This window comes from Rhamphochromis longiceps, linkage group LG7 (assembly GCF_057381845.1).
Source record: "Rhamphochromis longiceps isolate RC_006_pf linkage group LG7, R_longiceps_female_GT1.1, whole genome shotgun sequence".
NCBI lineage: Eukaryota > Metazoa > Chordata > Actinopteri > Cichliformes > Cichlidae > Rhamphochromis > Rhamphochromis longiceps.
Genome location: NC_140563.1, coordinates 66,631,346 through 66,645,458, shown reverse-complemented (window position 1 = coordinate 66,645,458; position 14,113 = coordinate 66,631,346). Strand labels below are relative to the sequence as shown.

The following is a 14,113-nucleotide window of genomic DNA, read 5'->3' as shown; positions in this document are numbered from 1 at the left end:
ATAATTCACCATGTCTTTAAAAAACGTAAATAAACTGTTGACAAAACCAAGTTGTTTTTAGTTACACTGGTTAAAAATTTATTTTTCCCTTGTATCACAGAAAGATGGAATGAAATGAACTGAACTTTGTTTAGAAGATTTTATAAAGCATAGCTTACCTGATAGGAGAATTTTAAGTCCAGAGCTTTGAGTGTTTTTCTGCAAATAGCCATGATTTTCTGACCTTATTTAAAACTCAGCTTTGATATTCAAATATCCCAGGGTTACCTTTGCATTCCAATTTATTACAAATTATGGATTTTTGCTCATTTTTCCTATCAGCAAATTTTAGTTTTATTTTCAGTGGGAAGCAAAACAAAATACCCAGGTAATAATGGAGGTCAAAGAAGAAATATTAAACTTTAATGTGCAAATTGGCTGAAAACAGGCTCCTGATGTTGGTCTTTGTCTACTGACTGTGTAAGTGAAAAACTGTAGGCTAACGTGTGTGGTGTTAAAACTGTCAGGGATGCTTTTCTGGGTTGTTTCACCTTCCTGAAGAAGCCATAATAAGTCAGTGAAGTGTGAATACAGGTTAACTTAATCCTGATTACTCTAAGGAAATCCAAAAATGTCTTTGCTCAACTTGTTATCTTTCTTCAGTGCAGTCATTTAATAATGACCAAACAAACCCAGTTCCACACTAATCATAGTCTGTTCCCATGAGAACAACTGAGCTTATTATATCACAGACTGAGTACATGGTGCTGTTAATGTGTCTCCAGGTAGACACATTAACAGCTTTAATTAACAAGCCTAACAATTCATGACTGTTGTATGAGCCAGTCAGCTGCCGTTTCTCACCTGCTATGAAGAAACATATTCTTCAGTTATCCACATTAGCATGTGCTCCCTACATCCCCCCAACATCTACTGATTGCACTTTTTTATTTATTTTTTCAAAAATGTAAGAAATTTGACATGTTGAAATTTCTCCCAGTGCCCTCAGCCAGTATGACCCGCCTAGCTCGCTCCAGGACGGCTTCCCTGACCAGCGGCGGCTCCGTGGAGGGATCCCGCTCACGAGCCTGCACCCACTCGGACAGCACTGAGGGAGTCGGCGCAGTCACCCATACCATGGAGGTGTCCTGCTGAGAAACCACAGGAAGAAAGAGGGAGGGAGGAAGTAGAGGGATGGAGAGAGAAACAGTGAGGCGGGCTGTGCAAACAAGAGGTGGAATTGAAGGTGTGAGAGAGGTAGTCAGGCTTGATGGACAGGGATAGTAATATTTGAAGACAGCTCTCTTTGTCTTCATCTACGTCCTCCTTATCCCTGTGTCTGCCATTTTCTTCCCTCCTCCACTGTAAAATTCCATATGTAACGCTACTTTAACACCCTAAACACATTTAAATATCCACCTCAATTTCCTTTCTCCCACCACTCAATGATTTAGCATTTACTCTTGAAGTGTCATTCTTGTGTTTGCTGAGTGTGGCCTCATTCTTTGCGTGCACCCTTTCTAACCTCCCACCCCCCAAACACACAAAACAGTAATTCTGTCAACAGTCCATACAGAAATATGCTGTAAAGAGCTAGTGATGAAATCTGATACGAGCTGGTAAAAGTGCAGGACATAGCAATGAGAGCCAGACCGTTCTCACTCCCGAGGCGTAACATCCCGACGTTTTGTCACGTCCCGCGGCGTTCCTGAGGAACGCGAAAGGTGACCTTCCGCGTTCTTATGGTACGCGCCGGGTTATGGCAGAAATCCAGTGGAATGACGGTCCCGCGGTAATAGACGTTCCAGCCCTGTATTCCAGCCCTAAACCTAACCTTCTCCCTAACCCTAACCATAACCTTGTTCCTAAGCTTAACCACCACTTTAATGACGTTAAATAGTGTTTTCCCAAGCGATTTGAAGGAGAAGAGTAAACATGTGTAGATTGAGTCCAAACGGTTGTCATAGGTCCTCAGTTTTCCGATGTCGTCATGTAGGAACGTGTTGGGTGCCCGAAAACGTAATATGTTGACGATTTGTCACCTAGCGTAAAATGTTACTGTTTGGGATGAGAACGTGTTGTGAGAGCAGTACTTTTATGGGGTGTTTTCTGTTTTTATGTGACAGATTGTGAGCATCTCTCTCTGTGAAGTTTGAGAATCATGCGGGTGGGGGGGGGGGGGTGTCCAGAATTAGGCAGACGGCAGAACACAGCATGTCGTAGCCGAGTGCACCTGTAGCGCTAGAGAGGATTTGTAAGCATAGTTAGAGCTCACAACGTTGCTATAAAGCTGCACTTGGTAAGACCTTATTTCAAATGGGTGAACTATAACTAGATTGAAACAGTGTGATATTGTCAGTATATGCTTCAACTTATCTCCACTGATGCATTTACATTAAAATATTAATAGTCCAGGTTTATAACAGCTCAAACTTTGAAATAATAAGCTATTTTTCAGGCTGTCTGTGCTTCTGCATGTGTAGTATCTGAGACATATTCTGAGGCTCATTACCTCAAAACAGGAAATTACACGCGGGCCGCCAGTCACAAGCGCACCAAAACCAAGCCACTACACCACCAGGGAGCTTTATCAGTTTATCTGCTTTACCTTCTTCTTTTTGCCACAATAATATTTACATTAACGTCTTTGAGTCATCTTGATTTTGCGTGAGAAGACAATCTGGAGCTGTTTGGTATCAAATGAGCCAAAAATTATTTAAAAACATCAAATCCAACGTAGCCAATGTAGCAGCAAAGTTGTTATGAAGCACTTGAAAAACACCTTCTGTGAAATCAAGTGAGCCTGAAACTATTAATATCTTACACTGCAAAGCATGTAAATGCTTAATAAAGACGGTGGAAAATGCACCCATACGAGCAAAATACTTATATATAGTTTGCAAAGTGAGGAATATTAATGTAGCTATATGAGCTTGAAGTGCAGATTAACCTGTTTGTGTTAACGAGGAACTTGTCAGAAAGCTAGAATTTCAATTTCAATTGCATTTAAAAAATCGTTTATTCACAGAAAGCCCCTTTACATTCCCATCATGAGCAGGGCCGGCACAGGAACATGATGTTACAATGCATCAGCTCCAAAATTTCGCTTGGAGCTAAATTAGCGTAATACACCAGAGTGCAGCTTTAAGCCGCGTGTCATCTCACATTTCTCAGATAATCCACTGCATAATACTAGAATAGAAGAAGTATTTATTAACATGTATATGCATGTCAATGTGAAAGTAATCTTAGGGCATTCTAGTATGTAATTAGTTTCTAGTATTAGGGCATTCTTCATTAGCACCTTACTTGTGGCTAGTTAAATAGAGGATGCAAACACCTTCATTAGCCTGCAGCTGTAGTGCATGGATGTGGTTCTCGCCATAGGCAGCTCTTTGTGGTCTCTTAAGATGACAATCACAGCCTGACTCAAACCAAACTTGACCAGGGAGGGGAGCTGAGGCAGGACCAGGCCAGCCCGACAACCTCTCGCTTCTGGGTCGACGTCACAGAAACTTGCCTTCCGTTACAGCATCCAGCCCCTCTTTGTGGATATACCAAAGCTACCCACCCACACAAACACACACACACACATTTTCGCACATCTACTGAAGTGAAAGCTGCGTGGGCTGGATTTTGTAATGGAAAAAAAGGAATACACAAAATTCACATGCAAGATGGAATCCATTGCTATGTGGTTAGTGGGTGTTTTGATGTGCCGTGAAGCCACGATCTCACTGGTGTAGTGCAACATAGTGAGTATATATGTGTAGTTTTAGACTAGTGCAACTGTGTGCTGCAATCTGCTGTAATCCTGGATCACCTTAATAGTGATCAGGGATGGGCTCCCTTGGATTTTAGCTCATTAATGTACAGTATTCATGTACCATAGTCACCTTCGTCTGCTTTCAGTTTTACAGGAAAACCCTTTGGTCCCCTGTCAGAAGGGGCGTAGCTACCAATTGCTGAGGTGTGCACTTCCCTGAGGCAGCCTGTAAGGGGCGGGGCTTTTTTGGCGCCATTTGGGCTCCAAGCTCGGAATGTAGGGTAACCCCCAGCCACTTAAAAAAACAAAAAACAAAACCCCTCCCTCTAAAAAAATAAAAATAAAATAAAACAAAAAAAAAATCACAAGGTGCCCCGGCTCTCACAGGCAAACCCAGCTGCACCCTAAAGGGCTATCAGCTGAAGTCACTTTTTAAGATGTCGGTAGTGTTTTAGTCATAGTTGTGAGCACCAGGGGGCCCTAAAAAGCAACAGGCTGGGAATGAAAATGAGAAAATGCTATATTTGTGTAAAGAGGAAGGGAAAAGATCATTACCAAAACACAGAGAGAGATTCTGACCTGAAACATGGCTGAATGAATGTTAAAGGAAAAGAATGTGAATTCGTTTAAGCTGGAGAGATTGTTGAATTGCTTGAAATATTCAGTAATGGTCTCAAAACGCAGAAAACAGGGATCAGATCAAAGACGTTCTTATAGAACCTCATCGGCCAACTTCACAAAAACTCAAGGTTGCATGTAGCAGATTTTGTGATCATTTTCACTGTTTCTTCTGTTCACTAAGCTATTTTCTGCCATCCTCCTACATGACTCAAACTGCCTGGGGGGGCTCCTGAATGTATCTTGTCCCTTTTTGAAGTGCTGTACAGTATTGTCAACCCACACCTCATCCTCACTATGTTTTCCATTTCTTTTATCTTTGACATTTAACCATGTACATGAAAACCCATCTCCTATCTGCTCCTTCCTCTTCGAGGTCTTTAAATAGTGAAGTTGAATTGTGAAAGTCCACAGGTCCTGTAAGCTAGCGCTGGATCAGTTTGTATAGACCTTGGTCCTCCTTGCACTTGTAGGTACTTATTTATAGAGCGGGTTACCCCAACCGAGCACTCTAACATTACCGTATTGTGAGAAAATGTATTTCTTTTCCTCTTCTCTTGGAGATTTTTTTTAAAGACAATAATAGGGTGTAACCTCTTCATGGTATTTTATTGGTCCATGTGCTAACACTATTTCTCTTCTTACTGCCATTATGACCAATTTGTATTAAGCAATAAGTTCTTTTTTCTCATTTGGATCGTTTCATATTGTGGGAATCTTCCCTCTGAGCTTGTTTCTATTCACAACAGTAAGACTCTTACCGACTTCGTTGTCATCCAGATGTGTACTGTAAAGTTTAAATATATTATATAAATACATATACAAAGTAAACTGTCTCTGTCAATGTACTGATCAAGTAACAAGTGAGAAATAAAGACTTTACGTCAGAATTTGACGACTCAGGTGTTTTCTGTCACGTTTTGGGTGCATGGGAAGCCTAATAGAGAGACACCCTTTGACACCAAAAATGTGGTTAATATAGAGCAGCTCAAGGTTCAAGGTTCTCTTCATAACCAGTGCGCAATATTGCGTTTATGATGCCAGAGGCCACAGGGTAAAGTGTGGTTTGAGGCCTGTTCTTATACAAGCTTGCTCTCTGTACGCAAGCTAGCTTTGGCTAGCAGTCTATGTACTGTACACCTGAGTAATGGGAACATATACCAGATACATACAATGTAGGCAAGTAATAAAATATTCAAAGTAGATCATCTCATTAAAACGCTTGAAAATAATGTGAACATACATTTGGAAACTGTTGGCTCTGTCTAGCACAGGCCCACCGCTGGAACGAGACAATTTAACTACACAGCAAAGGCATTGAACACCAAGTAGGCAAAGTTCTTTGTGTTACTCATGCATGAGGGAGACCTGCCTGGAGCCAAGTGTCGTTCCACCCACTTGACCTCCGTCAGACTCTCAGCCAGGTTCCCCATAGCACTCCTTTTATTGAGCTCACATGAATATACATAGGTTCATTAACATATGACGTCTACATACACACAAAGAGTACCTTGCCTGTGCGTTGTGTAAGCATGCGTGTGTGTGTGTGTGTGTGTGTGTGTGTGGGGGGGGGGGGGGGGGGGGGGGGTCAAGATGTGACCCTGTGAAGACTCCCCAAAGCTGGTGCCAGGAGTCTAGCGGTCCATCTAAACAAAAGGCACTTAGCCTAAAACTGATATAGCTACGTTTATCCTACCATAAAACAATAAGAGAAGGTTTGACCTCTCCCAGGATGTAGGTGTGAATGCCAGAACACTCTGGAATGTACACAAAGCCTTTGCAGACTATTAAGGATCAAACCTCTACCAACATGACATTGATTATAACACTCTAAGCATATATGAGTAGATATTTCTAAGCATAAATGACAATCAAGAATACAAATCTAACAGAAACTTGTAGTTTGTAAACTTGTAAATCAAACATTTTGAAGGTGGAGAGAAGAAGGGTCAACATGTTTCAGCCAACTGATGTTGGAGATGAGGGAACTATTAGGCAAAATATCAGAAGTCATTTCTGGTACAGAAGGCAATACCCAGCACTGAGGCCTTGTCTGCTGAAGGATATTGCATCTTTTTATAATATTGTGGAAATACCATACCTTGTGGTCTTTAAATATTTCTAATTTTCAGAAGTGAGATGTGTTTGCCAGTTGAACTGACTTCCTGATGGAGTCTACACTTCCTATACAATTACTTGATCTAAATTTATACCAGTAGCTCCATGTTGACTTTTGAAACATAGCCTGAATATAACACTGAATAAAACCACACCAGAAGTGTATGCTTTTAATTGATTGAAGGAAAACAGTAAAAAGAAAGAGACAACAGTAAATTGGTTTAGTATGTAAATTGATAATGCATATTGTGTATAGTATTTGTCATTTTTCAGAAATTCAATGCTTGTTTTTATTCTTTAGTAACTATTACTGGAGTGAGTATTTAGCTTCAGGACTGATTATCCAGTAACTCAAACTGCACCTTGTAAGAGACCATGTAGGAGTCACAGTAGGCATGAAGCATCTGGTCCACAGGGCTGTAGTTCAGGGCTTGAATGTTAGGAGCCAACTTCTTCATGAAGATGCCAACGTTGAACCTCTCCTGTCCCGTCACGGGGTTGAAGGAGTAAAAGATCTCCTCGACCTCTTCGTTGACGTAACGTGTGGCGTAGAGGACGCCGCAGGCCATGAAGGTGTTGGTCACTGCCTGCTTGTAGACTGAAGTGTGCCAGGTTTGTCCGAGCTTTGGTGGTTCACCCTCTTCCACCTTGGACAGAACCAAGTTGCCAAAGTCCTGGGTGGTGGTGTAGACCACCCAGATGCCAGACTCATCTGTTGCCAGGTCCAGGTCAGTGCATTGGTAGCATTCTTCAAGGTTGCAGAAGTTACCCTTTGCATTGTACCTGATTAACAGAGGACAGAAATGAATGTTTTACACCAAAAAATGTCATGTTTGCTTATCTCTTAAAGACCTGTACTTTATGGTTTCTCCTTTTTAAAAGAATATATTTCCCATGAGAGTGTTTGCAAAACTAATATTTATACTGAGTAAAATATGAGTAAAAAGAGTATTTGCTATTCTTGTTATAAAAATAAAAACTGTATTTATTATCTTTATTACAAAATAACCATTTTTAAAAACAGAGTTAAGTGAATCAACCTGGTTCCTTTGGGTAGATGTAAGGTGGTAACAATTTTGGAAGTGAGGTTGAAACGACAAACGGCATCCTTGTTGTAACAGTTGTAGTACAAAGCGCCTCCATACAGAACATTATTTGGACCTTGGATGGTGTTGGTAGTTGGATTTGAGGGACTGATCTGGACGTTGCCTGAAAAAGGAAGAAAAAGATAATAACTGACAAGCCTGATTAAAAAACAAAACCTATTACATTTTATAATACTGTTTTTATATTATCCACAAAAAAATAATTGTGCTTTTTTGGTGGGTACATCTTTTCATTGGTCTTTGATTATTGTTTAAATTATTTTCAGGATCACAAACATTCTCTTGTGTGTCAATCCTCTGCTGAAATTAGCCTTCAACAAATTTGAAGTGTATTCCCGTCTGACCCAATGTTGCTAAAACCAGCAGTGCCTAGCTTTTTAAAAAGTTTAAGGATTGACTGAATTTTCTTTAAAATTAGTTACACCTTCAGGGTGAACCTTTGGTGCTGAGATTGTCAGGAAGAGAGCCGGATTTTGAAAGTATCAGAAGATTTCGCATGATTCATGCTGTGTTTTAAAAAAAAAAAAAAAAAAAAAAAACTACTGAGAGACTGGAGGAGTTTACTGGAGTCACTATCTACAACTTACTTTTAGACTGGCAGTATAGACAGAGCAAGGTGATTAGGGATGGGTATTGATAAGATTTTCATGATTCCGATTCCATTTTCGATTCTGTTTAACGATTCGATTCTTTATCGATTCTCTTATCGATTCTTTTTTTAAGAAGGAGAACACTAAGGTCGATTAGCTTAGAACTTTGCTTTATATCTTCTCTTTGAACAAGATAGAAATTTAGAAGTAACATGGCCTTACAAACCCAACAGTGAGATCTTAAGAGATCCAACCTATGGCTCTTCAATGGGGTGTCACAGGGTCCCCAGGAAAAAAAATTGTAAATGTAAAATAATAAAATAAATATTCTTCTGTAGCAATAACAAAGTATAACATAAATTATTCTGTAGCAATTACACAAGAATATCCAGTAATGTCCCTGCCTACAATTAAACACATTCACTTAGCGAAAATCGGGGCATCTGCTGTGGCAAATGGGTGCAAGCCTTTTACCACAAACTCAGTCACTGCTCGGTGACATTCGTCTATCCTGGCCTGAAAGGAGACGCTACCGGTAGACTGCAGTGAGAACTGCCAGCATCTGAGCCAGACTCTGTCTCTCTCATCACGGTCACCTAAATGCACAGTAATGGCAGGTTTTGTAATAAGGCAGATCGCGCTAACATAATATGCACTGGTAGTTGATTATTTATCTGCCGCATTAACGGGAGAGGACGTGCAAACGTTACCGCTGCTGCTGGGTTGAGATTCACGAGTCCGGAGCAGAATTAAAAACACGACATTCATTTACGGTCATCGCGTGTTTTGTGAGCAAATGTTTTTGCATATTTGTAGTGTGTCCTTCCTTAAATGAAATATCTACTTTGCAAGTTGCCGTGTTGTCATCAGTTCTTGTAAAGTATAACCACACTTTTGAGTGTTTGAGCCACCATGTTTCCTGCCAGGTAAATGACGCTCCGCAACGTGGTGACGTCATTCGGGGCGACTGGAATCGATATCGACAATTCCAAGGAATTTTGAAACAGTGGGAACCTCAACAACCTCAGCTGTTCTCAACAAGAACTGGTTTTTGATACTCATCCCTAAACGTGATGCTGTTATAGAGCCAGTTCTGCTTTTGTGCCTTTTGTGAAACAACTTACATTTCCACAATTTTGGGAACTGACTCTGTAGTGTGACTAGCAGAAGTGTTTAGTTCTAGCTTACGTTTTTTTATTGGAGGAAAGTCAGTCTACACCTTGCCTTCCGTACTGTAAATAGTTTACACTTAAATGTTCCCCAGTATGCCACAAAAAATATTACAAAAGGACAGGTTCTTACCAGGGACGCTCACCCCAATGATGAGGGAGCTCAAGGTGGAATAGAAACGGACGTAGTGGGCATATCTGTTGCTGGAAGTCAATATTACCCGCCAATACCAACTCTCCTTCCCGGCTTCTGGTTTGGGATCCCGACCCCAGGCACCATACTTGTATGAACCAGGATACTCTCCTGCTGTGTAGACCCTCGGTTCACTTATATTCAGAAACTGACCATAGGGACAATTACCTGAGGATAAAATGTTAAAGGAAACAAAGCGAGAGTGTTAATTTGCATGGCCGATTTCTTCCCATATATGGCTATAGTAGTTCATTCAGCAGGATTATAGTCAAGGTAAGACTACTATTTATATCTGCAAGAGTTAATGTTTGGTTGCATTGCTCTGCTCCGGGCCTTTCATGGAAAGTGGAGAGCAGCAGCAAAACTCCAGTACAGAACACAGCAGGCATCATTGTCAACCGATATTGCAATGATTAATCAACATACAGAATGCAAGAAAGCTCTGTGCTGGAAGTTGGTTGCAAAGTTGTTGCTTACAAATGGAGAGTCCTCTTCTCACACTAAGGTTAATTTTGGAGTTTCACAGGGTTCAGTGCTTGGACCAATTCTGTTTACATTATACACGCTGCCTTTAGGCAGTATCATTAGAAGACACCGCATACATTTACACTGCTAAGCTGATGACACCCAACTCTATCTACCCATAAAGCCAGATAACACACACCAATTAGTTAAACTGCAGGAATGTCTTAAAGACATAAAGACCTGGATGGCCGCTAACTTTCTGCTTCTTAATTCAGATAAAACTGAGGTTATTGTACTCGGCCCTGAAAATCTTAGAAATATGGTATCTAACCAGATTCTTACTCTGGATGGCATTACCTTGGCCTCCAGTAACGCTGTGAGGAACCTTGGAGTCATTTTTGACCAGGACATGTCCTTCAATGCACATATTAAACAAATATGTAAGACTGCTTTCTTCCATTTGCACAGCATCTCTAAAATTAGACATATCCTGTCTCAGAGTGATGCTGAAAAACTAGTTCATGCATTTATTACTTCCAGGCTGGACGACTGTAATTCATTATTATCAGGATGTCCAAAAACCTCCCTGAAAAACCTTCAGTTAATCCAAAATGCTGCAGCAAGAGTCCTGACAGGGACTAGAAAGAGAGAGCAGATTTCTCCTGTTTTGGCTTCCCTTCATTGGCTCCTTGTTAAATCCAGATTTCAAAATCCTGCTCCTCACATACAAGGTCTTAAATAATCAGGCCCCATCATATCTTAATGACCTTGTAGTACCATATCACCCTATTAGAGCACTTCACTCTCACACTGCAGGCCTACTTGTTGTTCCTTGAGTATTTAGAAGTAGAATGGGAGGCAGAGCCTTCAGTTTTCAGGCCCCTCTTCTGTGGAACCAGCTTCCAGTTTGGATTCAGGAGACAGACACTATCTCTACTTTCAAGATTAGGCTTAAAACTTTCCTTTTTGCTAAAGCATATAGTTAGGGCTGGACCAGGTGACCCTGAATCCTCCCTTAGTTATGCTGCAATAGGTGTAGACTGTTGGGGGATTCCCATGATGCATTGAGTATTGCTTCTTCAGTCACCTTGCTCAGTCGTTATGTGTTAATAGACCTCTCTGCATTAAATCGTACTTATTATTAATTTCTGTCTCTCTTCCACAGCATGTCTTTTATCCTGTCTTCCTTCTCTCACCCCAACTGGTCGCAGCAGATGGCCCCACCCCTCCCTGAGCCTGGTTCTGCTGGAGGTTTCTTCCTGTTAAAAGGGAGTTTTTCCTTCCCACTGTCACCAAAGTGCTTGCTCATAGGGGGTCATTTGATTGTTGGGTTTTTCTTTGTATGTATTATTGTAGGGTCTACCTTACAATATAAAGCACCTTGAGGCAACTGTTGTTGTGATTTGGCGCTATATAACTAAAACTGAAAGGTGAAAATTGAATTCAATTTAAAGTGGCTTGCAGAAATGTGGACATGCTAAAGCAGCTTAAATAGCACGTTTTTTGATATCTGCCAAATTAATGTTGGGTATCTGTGCAGGTGTGGAGATATGCAAATGCTATGCTATAGTCAGATCGCTTTGAGCTGCATAAAGGAAGCTTTTGGGGATTACCATGTGGACGCTCAGTGGGTTGGTGGGTGGGATGAAGCCCGTTCTTGCATTGTTCCAGGTGCCTCTTCAGGCGTTGGTTGGCTTGTTGTCTTTTCACCACTTGCATTGTGTCAAATGTCTCTAGCTCCTGCATCTCTTCTCTCAGGTCCTGAAGCTGACATCAGCAGACATCACAGATCTCTGATCAAAAACTCATTTTAATTGCACGTAAAATATGGTAAGAGTTTTGAATGAGCATTTACTCAAAATACAAGCTGACACATGAAAATGGTGCATTAAGTAAGGCTGGGTTTATGCCTGACTGAAGACCTTGCCATGGATAAAAATTAGACAAAGTATTTATTCTACAGGTAGAAACAATGTTTTGTGTTGAGCCTTTAATTAGGAGCAGTCTTTGAGGAAAACAAGAGCAACCACTGAGCAGTCTGTGAATTAGAGAAGCAGACTACTTTTTGAGAAGACTGCCAGGCTCGGCACATACAGTGAGAAGGCCAAGTCATAGCAGTACTGTGACTAAGCAGACTATAGTGTTGTTATGATGTATTTCTGTCATTGCAGAATTTATAGAATTCAGTAGCTTCAAAAACATCAATTTCAGTAACTCATTTTGAAAATGTTCTAATGGGAATGTAAATTATTTTAGATGTGTGTAAGTCAGAGTGACCATTTGCTTTGTCTGCCAAGTACCAAGACTTCAGAGATCAAGTGAAAAAAGCATTTTACGTTAAAACGCGATCGAGACTTGAAAAGCAAGTTCTTAATATAATGCCTCATCTGTTTGTGAATTTACCTGTTGAGTTGTCGCAGCAGTAACACGCTCCTGTTCCAGACTGGTGCTGTTGAGCTTATCAATCAGCTCATTGATCTCAGTCATTTCGTTCTCTATGACGTAGAGGCTGAGAACACCGTAGAGCTCTCCATCATCTTCTTTCTCCAGCATCGATACATCCTTCTCCAGTACAGGCAGACGGCGATCCAAACCAAGGAGCAAACTCTCCAGCTTTATAATCTGCAGGCAGAGCAGTGGCTATAAAGTACTTAGCATGAATGCACACATACACACACACACACACACACACACACACACACACACACACACACACACACACACACACACATACCTTCTGTGGCATAAGGTTGCTGTTGCAGTCTAAGGCAGCACCTTGAACTCTTTCCAGTTTGTCATGAGGGAAACTTTTCTCAGATTGTGCAAATTCACAGACACAATTCTCAGACAAAGATATCTGAAATTTAAAATGTTAAACAAAGCAAAAATCAGTTAATAAAAAGCAGTTAATTTAATTAAAATATCACAATGTCTTCTGTGTTTTCTTACCTGCTGGGTGATGGTAAACAGCACACACAGTGGAACAATCACATACAGCTTCATGTTGGATCGCTCGGCAGAACTGCATGAAAGTGTCTTAGTGTGATTTTGGCATGTGTGTGACTGCAGCAGCTAACTTGTGTACACTCCCATTAAGCTCTACTGTGAGCGTGTGTTGAGTTTCACTTCCCCTCTTGTGGTTGGGATTGCAGCAACACGTGAAATTTTCTACCTGATGAGGAAAAATTGAACGAGTGACAGATGGGGGTCCTGCTGCTCCATTACTGATGAGGAGAACAAACACTTTGTTTGGAGAAGCACAAAAAAGACTTTTTGGAAAAGGTCTGTCATCCACCAAACAGTTATTACTCATATTCCCAAAACACCAAAATGTTAGCATCAGATCCTTTAACTTCAGCATCCACCAGGAATCAGCCAGTGGCTTAGGAGTACTGCTAGGGTTGGGTTGCATTTGAGCTACATGCTGAACAAGCATATTTTCAGAAACTAGAAGATGTTGATTTCAAAATGAACTCTTATCTTTTGTACTTGGTCTTACGGACCTTGCACACATTTCCAGTTATGCATTTCACATAGAGAGGTTGGACCTCCTGCACATCCTCCAGATACTGAGTTGGAGATCCTGGTAGAGCTACTTTGTCAGAGTAACACTTTTATGACATCCCTAAAATATTATCATGCTCTGTGACACGTTTTCCTCCTGGGGCTCTTCACTTCAATACAGTTTAATTTATACAGCACCAGATCACAACAACAGTTGCATCAAGGCACTTTTTATTGCAAGCTAAACACACTACAGAAAAAAACAAAAAAATATTTGTTCTGGTTTATGGTTTATGTGTAAAAATGTGTAAAAATTACAATGTCGATTTTTTTTTTAACACCTGAAAAATTCTCAAAAGCCAAAAATATCACGTAGCACGGGATTGGAGTTATGTAGTACTTTGCCTTTTAAACACATTAGCTTTAGGCAGACTAAACCATCTGAGGTCTAAGCCATTGTCGGTGATGACCCCAACCATAACCCTCTGAACTCTGAACCTCTGCAATCAGAATATATCATTTTTGTTTTTATTAAATTTTTCTCCAAGACTTGCAATTGGGCAACACAGAAAATAACCATTCTAACTGCAACACATGGAAAACAA

General features: G+C 40.7%; 2 protein-coding genes across 5 annotated transcripts in view; one reads left to right on the top strand and one right to left on the bottom strand.

Annotated features, from left to right (window-relative positions):
- Positions 1 to 4,107, top strand: part of ndrg4 (NDRG family member 4) — a 69,808-nt gene extending 65,701 nt beyond the window's left edge. For all 4 annotated transcript variants that reach the window (XM_085414888.1, XM_085414887.1, XM_085414890.1 and 1 more), the window contains one exon: positions 980 to 4,107. In XM_085414888.1, coding sequence (XP_085271014.1) covers positions 980 to 1,134 — 155 coding nt within the window. In that variant the 3' untranslated portion in view covers positions 1,135 to 4,107. The remainder of the gene's footprint in view (positions 1 to 979) is intronic.
- Positions 4,108 to 5,706: 1,599 nt separating this feature from the next.
- Positions 5,707 to 13,287, bottom strand: LOC146666760 (olfactomedin-4-like). The gene is made up of 7 exons (XM_085411422.1): positions 12,954 to 13,287; positions 12,739 to 12,861; positions 12,408 to 12,626; positions 11,618 to 11,771; positions 9,480 to 9,707; positions 7,522 to 7,690; positions 5,707 to 7,264 (listed from the first exon to the last, which is right to left on the bottom strand). The coding sequence occupies exons 1-7, from the start codon at positions 13,005 to 13,007 to the stop codon at positions 6,811 to 6,813; spliced, it is 1,401 nt and encodes a 466-aa protein (XP_085267548.1). The 5' UTR covers positions 13,008 to 13,287; the 3' UTR covers positions 5,707 to 6,810.
- Between the last annotated feature and the right edge of the window lie 826 nt (positions 13,288 to 14,113).